The 12,364-nt window shown below is 56.8% G+C and overlaps 1 protein-coding gene across 2 annotated transcripts in view; it reads right to left on the bottom strand.

Moving 5' to 3' along the window:
- Window positions 1–12,364, bottom strand: part of NRXN2 (neurexin 2) — a 121,353-nt gene that overhangs the window by 87,275 nt on the left and 21,714 nt on the right. Inside the window, exons 3-5 of one of the 2 annotated variants that reach the window (XM_006901479.1) lie at window positions 11,308–11,337; window positions 9,118–9,189; window positions 4,253–4,554 (exon numbers count right to left, since the gene is read on the bottom strand). In XM_006901479.1, the coding sequence (XP_006901541.1) occupies window positions 4,253–4,554; window positions 9,118–9,189; window positions 11,308–11,337 (404 nt within the window). Of the gene's footprint in view, window positions 1–4,252; window positions 4,555–9,117; window positions 9,190–11,307; window positions 11,338–12,364 lie in introns of those variants that run through there. The other variant, XM_006901480.1, reaches the window with a different exon arrangement.

Genomic DNA, 12,364 nt, shown 5'->3' with positions numbered 1-12,364 from the left:
TGGGAATACAGCAGGGCCTAGAGCGGGCTAAGAGCCTGACCGTCCACCCTGGAGGCTAAAGCTGAGGTCATTTCATGTATCGCCTCCCCATCCATGTTCCCAGCCTGTGAGGCCTGGGGAGGCAGGGCTGTGGTTCAAAATACCCTATTCCCAGCCAAGAGCACCCCTCAGATCCCAACAGGCCCCTTCCCCTCCCCAGGGCGTCACTGTGTGAACTCCTTTGAGGGGAACTCTTTCTCTAGAATCTGGTTTCTCCATGCTGGCACTAATGACAGTTTTGACTGACAATTTCTCAGTCACCAGGGCTGTCCTGCACCTTGTGGGACATTGAGCATCTTCCCTGGTCTCTGTCCACTGGGTGCCAGCAGCCATCATTATTTATAACAACCCAAGACATCTCCTGACTCTGCGGGGACACAGTCTCCCCAGGAGGAGAACCATTACTCTGGAAGTAACTTGTCAACATCATCTGTTCTTTCACGTCATCCTCTAATTCGTGGCAATGCTGGGCACAACACAACCAATCACTGCCCGGCCCTGCACCTGCACCGTGATCCTGGACCGGACACAGCATCGTCTTTGGTTGATCTTTGGAAATAGAGCACCAGGCCTTTCTTCCTTGTGTATCTTAGTGTGGAAGTTCTGCTGAAATCTGTTCAACATCATAACAAGCGTGCAAACCTCCCCTGACAGACAGGTGCTGGCTCCTTGAGGTGGAATTGAACCTGGATCTCCTGAATGGAAAGCAAGAATCCTACCACTGATCTACCATTGGCCCCTAGAGACATTTAGTGTTGTTGAACACTAAGACTCAGAGCGACACTGTGAAGAAGAGATCTGAACCTTGCCCTATCCTGCACCGTTCGCACTGTCTCTGATTTATTGAGACAATGGTGTTGTTGTTAAGTGCTGTCAGCAATAAATTCAGTCTAGCAGCTCTGAAAGGCAAGCATTTGAAGGACCCAGGAGGAAGGATTGAGCCACAGGCCAGACCTCAAGGGAGACCAGTGGGTGAGAGTGACCTGCTCCCAGCAGCCAACACTCCGTCATAACCCGAGGGGGCTGCAAACACTCTACCCCTCACGTTGGCAGACATGGCTGGAGTCAACAGATTCCCACAGGACCTTTGTAAAGATGCCTCTCAGGCACAGACCCGAGGCCGTCATCATTCCGGCCCTGAGGATCTGCTGTGGGATCACCCGGGCCTGACTCTGCTCTGACGCATCCCACAGAACAAGGTCAGAGGCAGGTGGCTTCGGTCACTGGCCACCTTGGACCCACGACTCTGTGCTCCCTGGGAAGATTCCCCATTTGTCACCATCTCCACTCACGGCTGCTGGCTGGGCGGGTCCACCTCTCCTCCTCTGGGTGGCTTCTCCTGCCTCCTCAGCCACAGATCTTACCTTCCTCTTCTATTTCTCCAGTTCCTGAATCTTCAAGGTATATGCTTCCCTGGGTGGTGCAAAATTTCAATGCTAACCAAAATGTTGGAAGTTTTAATCCACCCAGAGGCACCTTGGAAGAAAAGCTAGCAATCTGCCTCCAAAATGCCAGCTGTTAAAAACCCGACAGAGCATGTCTGGGGGCTAAGATCATGGCTTCATTTGGACATCCTAGTTAACTGGCCTAATGACATGTTTAGTACCTCCGGTCTACCTCTTAGTGTGTCACTCAGTACCTGGGTTCTTAGAGGTTTGCAAGCTGCCACTCAAGGCACACCAATCGATCCCTATTTACTTGGAGCAATAGATAAAGAAGGTGAGTCAGGAAGAGGAGGAAGATGTGGAAGGTGTGGTGAACTGTGTCCTTGAACCTCCTTTGCCAGAAGACCAGAAGAACTGAGTGGTGCCCGGCCACCATCACTGAATTTCTATAAAGGACTCCTGATCAAAAGGGGGGAAATGCAGAACAGAATTTTAAACTGGAGTTAAAGCCCAAACTTTCTGGAGCCACTGAAGCTGGATGAGACCCTGAAACAATCTCCCTGGAGTAATATTTAAATTTTAAGCCAAAAGTACCCCTTTGACTTTCTTATAATCAAATAATACTTTAACCTAACTAAGGGGGGGAAAAGTCTCCCTCGAACATTATGTTATTTTGAGGACGATCTACTGTATATGAAATCAAATTCACAACACAAATTTGAAATTTAGATTGGAACCTTGTAGGACCTGAGTTTATGTTGTTGTTTGTTGTTGTTATGTGCCGTCAAGTCGCTTGTGACTCACAGCAACCCTGTCCTAAACTCTGCTCTGTCCTGCACCAATCGCACTCTCTGACACAACCACCCCGATTACCCCAGTCACTGAATCAATCCACCTCACAGAGGGTCTTCCCCTCCTGCACCGCCCCTCCACCCTCCCAAGTAGAAAAGGTGTAACTCAGAGGAAGGGGGTGAGGAAGGCGGGACCCCACGAAAAGTGTAATTGATCACTAATTGGCACATGGAGGAACTGTTGAGTCAGTTTGTGTTTTGCGGTGTGGGTCCTCAACAACATGATAAATAAAATGAAAAACGCTCCGGAGCGTAGTTCCACCCTGGCACGTGGTGACCATGAGTCAGAGCTGGCTCTGTGGCAGCTGGTGGCCCCTTTCAGCATGGCTTTGCTCTGCTCCCCTGATCTACTCCCCCACCTCCTTCTGGGAGGGCAGGGACCCCAACTTCAGGGTCCCCACAGGGGATCCACAATCCAGGTGTGGGCTTTGGACTCAGGGCTTGTCCAAAGCAGAACCAGAAGACAGTGTTGTTTCTGAGGCTGGACAGAGCGCAAGAAGCACCCAGAGTAACTCCCTCCCCCATCAAAGCAGATGTGGCCGCAAATATATCTGTGACACTTGAGTTTGCTCTGACCAAGGAGACGCTGCCAGCCCTCTGGGCAGGCAAGGGAATGGTGTGACATGAAGAGGGGGCCCCGAGCTGAGCAGGAGTGCCTCCCAGCACCCCCTCCTCCAATAACGAGGGGCACAGGAGCAGGTGCATCAGCAGGGGGCCCGGGAGCAGCAGGCCAGGGAAGGAGCAGCGGCTTTGTCACCAGGCTCACAGCCGGGGAGGCCAGGAGCGAGGAGGAGGAATCCCCATTAGATCATGGCTCCACAGTGCTGAGTAAGAGCAGGTGGGAAGAGCGGGAAGTCAACCAGAAGCCGGAGCTGCCATCACTGAGTGGATCAAACAGATCGGGGTGGGGAGGAAGAGGAGGAGAAGGATGATGAACGGAAGGAAGGCCAACCAGCATGATGACACGCCTGAGAAGACAAGGAGGGAGAGGCTAGCTCCCAGGGAGGGGAGATGGGACATCCAAGGACAGAGACGGCAGTATCCCCAGCAGGGGGGGCACACTCACTGCCCTCTCCCAGCTTGTGGATCCAAAAGAAAGATGGATCGGAAGAAGCCTGAACACCTGGGAGGCAAGTACGGAAGGAGCAGGCGAAGGAGACAAGAGGCCGACCACAAGGTGCCACAGGTAGGCAGGCAGCTACCTCTCGGCTTGGAAAGAAGGGACTGGCGTGAACCTTGCTTGCGACAGGAACCCCTTGGGGCTGGAAGCCAGAGGAGGGGGTTCAGGTAAGCAGAAGATCAGTGGAGAGACGGCCTCACCCAAAGTGGCTGCTCTCGGTCCAGGGCTCACCCTGAGGCAAGGTCCAGAGCAGAGAGTGGCCCTGGGAGCTGGGCTGGGGGCACCGTGGAGAAGAGGCCCAGCTGCAGGACGGATGGGTACTGAGTGGGCAGCCTAGGAGCCACGCAAGTAGCCACAGTGCTAGAGGGACAGGCTTCTGGCAAGGGGACAGGGCAAAGAGAAGCAGGCACTGCCCAGCTTTGCCCCAACCCACTCCACCTCCGCTGGGCCTTCCTTCCCCCTGCCCACCCCTAAAGCAGCCAGGCCTGAGATGTCCTGTCACACCCTTCAGCTTTCATCTCAGCCTGTCCCAGCACTGGACACCCACACCTGTACCCCCAGGCCACTTCCATGTCCACCCCACTGCAGAGCACCCAGTGGCCCCCCATGCAGGCTCCATCTCACCACCCCCTCCTGAGTTACCCTCCTGTCACATAACCTGATCCCAGCCCAACTCCATGAGCCATCCCCACATCAATTCCCTCCCCTCAGCTCCTATCCACTGTCCCGTCTGCAGCCCCCCAGACGGTGGCCACCCCTAAGTCTTCCCCACCCCACGGCCTACAGCTGCCCTGCAGCCCTCTCCCCCTCCGCCTGCCCCAGACACGCAGCCCCAGCCTTGGCCTTGCTCCCCCTACCTGGCGCAGGTTTCGGGTGACCCGGACGTCGTGCCAGGCATTGTCGTTGAACTTGCCGTTGACGGGTTCCACGAGGGCCTCAAAGGCGCCCGAGCCCAGGTTGATGACCAGCCAGACAGCGCCGGACTTGAGGGACAGGTTGACGTAGTCGGCGGACTTGCCCGTGTGCAGCATGAGCCCGTTACGCTGCAGCGTGCGGAAGGCCAGCGTGATCTCGTCCGTGCTGCTCTGGATTGGGTTGTGCGACAGGTCGTAGCAGAAGAACTCGTTGCCTTTGAAGGTCGCCACAAACTCCTCCTTCCCTGGACACCGCGTTTGGGGAAATGCGAGAAGGCTGAGTGGCGGAGGCACCACAGAGAGGGGCCCTCGGTCCCCCAGCAGCAGGGTGCCTGAAGGCCCCCACCCCAGGCCAGCCAGCCCTCCTCGCCCAGCCCTCCTCTCGGGTCCCTGCTGGTTCTCCTGTAAAAAGTCGACCCTGATGCCCGCTGCCGAGCCTGGAAGCTGCTAAGTGGCTCTCACGCTGACAAGTGACAATTAAGCTGCCACAGGGCCAGGCGAACAGCACCAAGGCCTCTTCCCGTCAGCCACAATGTGGCAGGGACAGGAGCACTGACTGGCCCTGGGTAGCTGCCCTGGCCGAGGCACCGTGGGTCTCCTTGTGCAGCTCACCTCCCTCTCCTGCCACTTCCCCAGTGACCACCATTCCCAATGCCTGGGGACCGCCTGGGACCTCACCATAGGCAGTGGGACCACCCAGCCTGTAGCTCAGCTGAGAACAGGGAAAGGCGGAGCAGAGGGCTGGTGTAAGCAAGTGGTGCGGGTGACGGCCAGGGGCAGACCTGGCCCTGGGGAGTGTGTGTATATGCACACACGCACGTGTGTGTGTATGTTAGGAGTGCATGAACGTGACTGACAGCACATGTGAATACGTATGTGCGAGCATTTGTGTTACAGTTGTGTGGGGGTGTGTGTGGGTGTGTGCTGCGTGTAAGTGGGTGCACGTCTATAAACACGAGCATGTGTGTCTAAGAATGTGTGTGCTGTGTACGCCCGTGTGTGCACGTGTTCTAATGTGTATGTGTACTCGTGTGGAGGTGTGTGTAAGCGTGTGTGAGGATGAGCAGGTGTGTCCATGTGTGACTGTGTGAGGCAGTGTGTGGATAAGCGGGTGTGTGCTTGACAAGCTCTGGTGGCCTGGTGGCAAGAAGCTGCACTGCAATCCAAAAAGTGAGCAGTTCGAATCCACAAGATGCTCTGCTGGAGAAGGGACAATCTCCTCCTGTACCAGTCAGATCTGATTTGATGGTACATACACACAAAATAATAATAACCAAAAAATTTTTAAAAACCCAAAAACAGGTGTGTGCAAGCACATGAATATGCATGTGCGTGTGTGTGAGTGGGCGTGAATATGAGTGTGTAAGAGCTTATGAATGCATGTGTGTGAGTGTGAGCACAGATCTGGAGGTCATGTGTGTGACTGTGTGTGTGAGGGTGTGAATGTGTGCAGTCTGAGTAAGCGTGTGTGAATGTGTCTGCACATACGTGTGTGTGTGTGTGTGTGTGTGTGTGTGTGTTTAGGGTACTGGACATGCTGGGTTTTTTCACATTCTGGGAGTGGTGTCTGTGTGAGAGGAGAATGAATCAGCACCTCTGGGAAGTGGGGTCCCAGCCCCATCTTTTCTCCACCGGAGCACAGACAGAGGGGAGAAAACAGGAAATGAAGTCAGGAGGGGCCAGGTCCGGACACTGCCTGTGGCAGGAGACGCATGCTCCGGCCCCCCTCACAGAGTGTAAGGTCATATGAAGAGCTCAAGGACAGGGTCCCAGTGGGGTGCCCACGCCCCAGCAAGAGCAGGAGGCCACTCCCTGGAAACTGGGCCAGCAAATGGGGGACACGTGGAAGCAGAGGGGGGGTGTCTCCGGGTGCCAGGCTGCAGACCACCTCACACAGCCCCACTTCTGTCCCTCCAGGCAGGCTGCCCGCAGACCCAGTCCTGCTGTCTCCGGAAGCCAAGGCCCCAGCTGCTGCTCAGAGCCTGGCACGACACTCGCTGCAGCTGGCGAGGTCCGGTCTCTTGAGGCCACAGGGCAGCCAGGCTGGTGGGACAGCCTGAATCCCTCCCTCTGTCCACCTCCGGCTCCAGTTGAAGGGGGGGCAGCAAAGGGGAGGGACCAAGCAGGGGCAGGTGGGGGGGGGGAGAACAAGGTGAAGGGAGGCGGGCACGGGGAGAAAGTGGGCTGAGGGAGCACCATGACACAGAGAAGGCCTGAGGGGACAGGTAGGGTGACAGCAAGAGGGCCAGCGAGGAAAGGGGACAGCGCCTCTAGGGAATGGAAAATGGAGGGGGGGGTGGCTTACTGTTTCCATAGCAACCAGGCCAGCTGCCCAGACACAAGCCCAGCCAGGGGGCTCAAGGAGCAGAACGGTTTGACCTTGGGCTTGACTGTGCCATCCCTCCCACCCCTCAGCTTCACTGCAGTCAAAGAAAATATCATTACAGAGAGAGGCAGACAGAAGATGTGGAAGAATAAGGCCGCCACGTGAATAAATGATTGGGCAGAACAAAAGATGGAGAGAAAAGGAGAGAGGCGGGACCGAGGCTGGACCCTGATGCCAAGACCATGCACGGGAAACCAGGCCATTCCTGGACACCCAGGCACTGTGCAGGGCTCCCAGGAGAGGAGAGGGGTCCTTTACTCTGGAGCCAGTGTCCACCCTCCCGGGCCCACCCATCCTCATGTCTCTCAGCAAAAGAACTGGAGGGGCTGAGTTCAAGATGAAGCCAGGACTGAGGGGGCCCTGAAGGAATCAAAACAGGAAACCGAGAAGAGATGAGCAAATGGGAGAAAGAAAACTAGCATGAGAGGAAGCCCCATGACTCAAGCAAAGTTGGGGAGGATGAGGGAAACCTGGGGGCAAAAGGGGGTGCACTTAGAAGAGCATGGACCAGACTGAGCAGGGACAAAGCTGAGCATCAGGGGGCGCGCTCCCCCGCCCAGCCACCTCACTGACCTGGAAGCTATCGCTTCCAGCAGCGTTTGAACAGCTAAACTCAAGCTCACAGAGATCTCCTGGGACAGGGCAGAACTGCTCCCAGGCTTGCCAAGGCTGTCAGGCTGTAGGGATTCAGCTGGTGGGCTTGAACTGCTGAACTTTTGGACAGCAAACGGGCACTTATCCACTGTGCTCCTTGCTTGAAGGAAGAGAGATCCTTGCAGCTCCAGGGAAGGGAGAGGGAAGCAGCAGACCCCAGCTCTCCTCCCACAGCTGGGGAGTCTGATGGTTCACCAGTGTCCCCCCCGTCAAACTGAGCGGGGCTCCAGAGCCAAGCTGCGTGACCCTGGTTTCCGAGCACCCGAGGGGCAGAGCGGCTGCATTCCCCCAGGCCTCGCTCTGAGGCCTCCTCCTTCCAGAAGCGGCTCTGGGTCCCCCCACCCCTCGCAGGCCCTCCCTCCTCTCAGCCACTACAGCTGTCTGCTCTGCTCATTTGGCACTTACTGCCTGGTAACATCTTGTCTGGCTCCCTAGGGAGGAAGTGTGATGTGAGAGAAAAAAGACCTGGGCGATAGAGCGACTCTACCTGCAGCGTCGTGACCTTGGCCAGCGTCTCTAAGCCCCAGCCTCCTCTGGATAAGAGGCTAATGGTGGAGTCCGCCTCCCAGGTGGCTGGGGGCATCCAGAGAGAGCTGACAGAATGCAGCTCCAAGCACTACAAGCCACTCCTCAAATTAAGGACTTGCATGGGTACCTTGTACCCTGGAAGAAAAGGATTGACAGAGTAACTGGGGTCATGGTGGTCAGTGCATCAGAGACAGTGAGAATGGCTCAGGGTAGAACAGGGCTCAGGGCTATCATACAGAGGGCGCGATGAGTCACAGGTGACTCTACGGCACATAACTATACGGGTAACCAAGAGCAGAGACCCTGGACCCCACGACAGACATGTCCTGAGCACACGTCCATCCCCGAGCTGAACTTCCAGCAAAGCACTGGGGCTTACAAGGGGAAAGGTCCACGCCTGGCCACAGGGGCTCTGCCTGGCGCGGAAGCCCAGCTAGTCAAGTGACAGGACACAGCGTGATGGCGTTAGAGCAGGGGAAGACCAGGGAGTGTGCGTGCAGACAGCCCGGCTGCTTTGTGCGAGTCACCTTAAAGGGACACCAAGTGGCTGGGGGAGGGGACAGGGCCTGGCAGAAGTCCAGGCAGACGGAACGGCCCGCCCAGACAAGCGGGGATGGGCCTCCACGGCCTCCATGCGTGGCGTCCATGCGGACTTCCTGGGGCGGCTGGTAAGAGGGCCACAAGCGTGTTCGGAAAAAGCTTTCTTAAGACAGGCAGCCTCGCAGGGCGAGGAAGAAGGCAAGACCTCAAGTTCAGAGACGGGGTGGATAGACTTCCTTGTGGAGCCACGGGGCCAGTCCTCACCCCCACATCTATGAAGTCAGGGTAATGACCTCAAGTCCTCTACAGCTGTGATGGGTGACTCAGGTGCTGACTCTAACACACACATGTCTTATAAGGGACAGGGACCCCCCGTAAGCATCCAGAATTGACGGCTGTCCAGTGGCTCTACCGTGAAACAGGCCCCTGTGAGGGTGGGTCTGACCCATGTCCACAGAAAAAAGACATCTCTGAGCTGTAGAACGAGCCATCGGGACGACAGAGGAAGACACGGAGCCCTGGCGCCTCGACTTCATACAAGAACTGGAAAGAGCCCTCAGGACAGCACTGCAGGTGCAGCGCCCCAGTTCCCACGGGCCTGAGAGACAATGCACCTCTCTGGCTCAGTTTCCCCCAGGAAGTGCAGCTAGCCTGCTGAGGGCTGGGGCTGGGCTCTCTGGGGACTGCGGGGCTCACTGACCTTTCGTTGGCTGGTGCACCTCGCCGGCTCCTCCTCTCCCGGCCCCCCCCTCGGAGAACAGTAAGGACCCTACTGGAGAAGCAGAATTGGGGAGTCAGGCATAGGGGTGAACCAGCCAGTCCCACCCCAGCCAGGAGGTGACAGAGGGCCCTCTCCAGAGCAAGATTTGGCCTCGAGGGACAGGAAGGGGGCTCTGTGGGGAGCTCATTGCCTTTGGGGCCACTGGGGAGGATCTGGGTCCCACAGACCCCATCTGGTCACAACCTCTGACTCCTGCCATTGGCCCAGGGGTGGGAGGGCCAGGACAGCAGGGTGGGGGCCTTGCTTGAGTGCCCTGTCTGCCTAAGCCACACGCAGACCAACCAGGCTGGAGCCCCTGATCCCCATGTCTGATGTCAGGACCCCCTTCTCCTGCTGCCCGTTCCCCTCTTCGCGTCTTGCTCACACGTCTTCTGCAAGTGGTCAAACACCCCAGCTCACTTGACTGTACCAGTGCCCCTCCTCACCCCCACGCACGCCAACCCCTCTCCACTCCTGTCCCTGCTCCTGTTCCTGTCACATTTTCAGTCTTCCACTACTCAGTATGCACTGAGGTACCTTGTCCACCTGCCCAAGATGGACATGGGACCCTGCTCCCAGGGCCAAGGGCTTCTGATGTTCCGCATCCCTCGGGGCGTGGGGAGGGGCTGGTCCCACCATGGGGGCTCCTGACTGGCTAGCACCATTGCCTCTACAGACAGTCCTTCCTCAGAAATTACATCCCAACCCCACTCCCCACTGCCCAGCCATCCACACCCAGGCCCCTCTCCAAAGCCCCCTGAGGCAGGCCACCCAGCCCCCACGGGCACTCGCCACATGTCGGGGGTCCAAGCAGGCTGGGACTCTCCACCCACTCCTGTCCCTGAACCTGCCAGGCCTTCGGGCATCATACCTACTGCTCAGCTCCCCGGGATGGCCCCAGGAGGCCGGCACTCAGGAAGGGATGGAAAAGCCCCTCTCTGGGCTCTGAGGCTAACATCACCCCAGAGCCCCAGAGCTAAAGTCAGAAGAACACTGGAGCTGTGGAATTTTCCAGGGGAAGGACTTTCTGGGGTTCCTTGCACCTTCATTTGGTCAAAAGCAAGCTCCCAGGTAGCACCCTCAGAGCCAGATGGAGAGGCTAGCAGGATGTGAGTGAATGGGGTTCACCTGACCCCTGACTTCCCCAAGTTTACTGAGTAACTTCACATCCCTGTCAGAATCCCAGATCCCTTCCTCCCCAGATTGAAATGCACCCCACATTTTCCATCTGTGTACATGTCTCCCTGACACCCCTTTCCCATGAGCTGTCTAGTTCTTATCCCATAGGCCTTTGTAAAATGACCCACTGCCTACAGAGCTGGGCTTGGGGCACAGTGTCCAAGGGCAGGGAAGGCCAAAGAGCTGAAAGGGCATCCGTGACAGGGCAGAGGTGGGGGACCACAGCAGAGAGGGCCACGGTCAGGTGCTGTCCTAGGTTTGCTTAACTCCAGGGCAGTTAAGGACGGGAGCCCTGGGACAGGGAAGGCTAGTCCTGGTGAGCGAACCACCTCCATGTGCTCATCTGTCTAATGGGCTCGCGAGCCACTCACAAGATACAGGGGTGAAGTGAAGGCATGCAGTGGGACAGCTGTGGGAGAGGGCTCCCTCCACCGTCACCCCCTCCTTGCTCCCTCACAGACACAGCCTCCCCCCTGGAGCAGGGGCTCGGGGCGGGGGCGGCCTACGGTCCTTTCTCCAGCCCACTCTTATCACTCAGGTTCACAGAAAAGAAAGAATGATCAGAATGAGTGGAAGGAAATAAAACACCACCATGAAGAAAGAAGGGGGAAAGAAAAAGGCAAGATAATACCACTGGGAAACCAAACCAAACCAAGGGGTGACTGGAGACAGCGGCAGTTCAAACATCACTCGATGTCAGAAACCAAGATGAGATATGGGCGGCTCAGGGCAGGGGCATGAGGGCAGCACAGACAAGGACACGGCCCCAACCCCACCCCAGCATCCCCAAAACAAAACCTTTAAATGACAGAGGGAAGGGGTGGGGTGGGGAGGGAAGAGGCAGGACAGGTGGAGGAGGGGAGGGAGGGAAGGGGGGAGAAGAACAGAAAATCCAGGCGGAGGTTGGGGGGGGCAGGTCAATCCAAACCAAACCAAACCTTCAAACCATACCTTCGCTGTTTAACGTCAGGTGAGCCGGACCTTGGAAAGGGGGAAGGAGAGAAAAAAAAAAGAAAGAAAGGAGGAAAAACAAAGAAAGAAACAAAGAAAACACGAGTCATCAAAATCAGCCAGAAAGAAAGGAGAAAAAAGCTTTGGCTGCCACAATTTAAAAGCCCTTTTTAACTTGTGACAGACATCGGGGGAGACCCCAGCCCAGAGGCTGAGGAGAGGGGCCCCGATGCCGAGACAGAGGGTGGAGGGCAGGAGTGGGGGACAGAGAGAGAGAGAAAGAGGCCAGGGCATCAGAGGGGGACAGGCAGAGCCAGGGGTGCCGGGAGGAGCCACCGTGGGGGGAAGTGGGGGGTTTTTGGTTTCTTTTTTTTTCTTCTTGCCGGAAAAAAAAAAGGAAAAGGAGGAGAAGCATGAGGCTGGGGGGTTGCTTTTTCCTTTTTCTTTTTTTCTTTTTTTTTTTCTTCCGGGAGGCGGAGAGAAAAAAAAACGGTCAACGAGAAAAACGATTCAGATGGAGGAAAAGAAAACACGACACAGAAATCAAAGCCACCTGGAGGGAGAGAGAGTGTCCTGTTAGCGTGAGACTGAGCGGACAAGGAGACCTCCAAGCCCCCCACCCGCTCCCTGTGCCCCTGTGGCCCTGGCGGAGGTGGGCTGTGGGGCGCTGGGGCCTGAGAGGAACCCCCACCCAGGGAGAAGGTCTGCAGAGACATCTGGCCAGCTCTGGCCAGCCCAGCTGTCTGCGCCCACTGTCTGTATGGGCGGTAAGGACCCTGACTCCTGGGCTGGAAGAGGAAGCTGGCATGTAACAGGGCACGGTCGGGGAGGAGGCAGCCACAGAATTTAGAATGCATGGAAGCAAGGGTTCACAGTGTTGCTGGCTACAGCCAAGGGGGGCCTGCCACTCACAGTGGCCCCACGCACAGAGGAACCACCCGCTGCCCCAGCCCCATGACTGGTCGTGAATCAGACCATCATTAGATGTAGGATTATCATGGCTGGTTTTTGGAAGCTGATTGCCAGCCCTTTCTTCCTAGTCACCTTCCTCTGGAAG

This window comes from Elephantulus edwardii, unplaced genomic scaffold, assembly GCF_000299155.1.
Source record: "Elephantulus edwardii isolate Elephantulus edwardi_28Jun2011 unplaced genomic scaffold, EleEdw1.0 scaffold00328, whole genome shotgun sequence".
NCBI classification, from domain to species: domain Eukaryota; kingdom Metazoa; phylum Chordata; class Mammalia; order Macroscelidea; family Macroscelididae; genus Elephantulus; species Elephantulus edwardii.
Note: the sequence above shows the minus strand (reverse complement) of the source record. Positions and strands in the feature narration are given on the sequence as shown.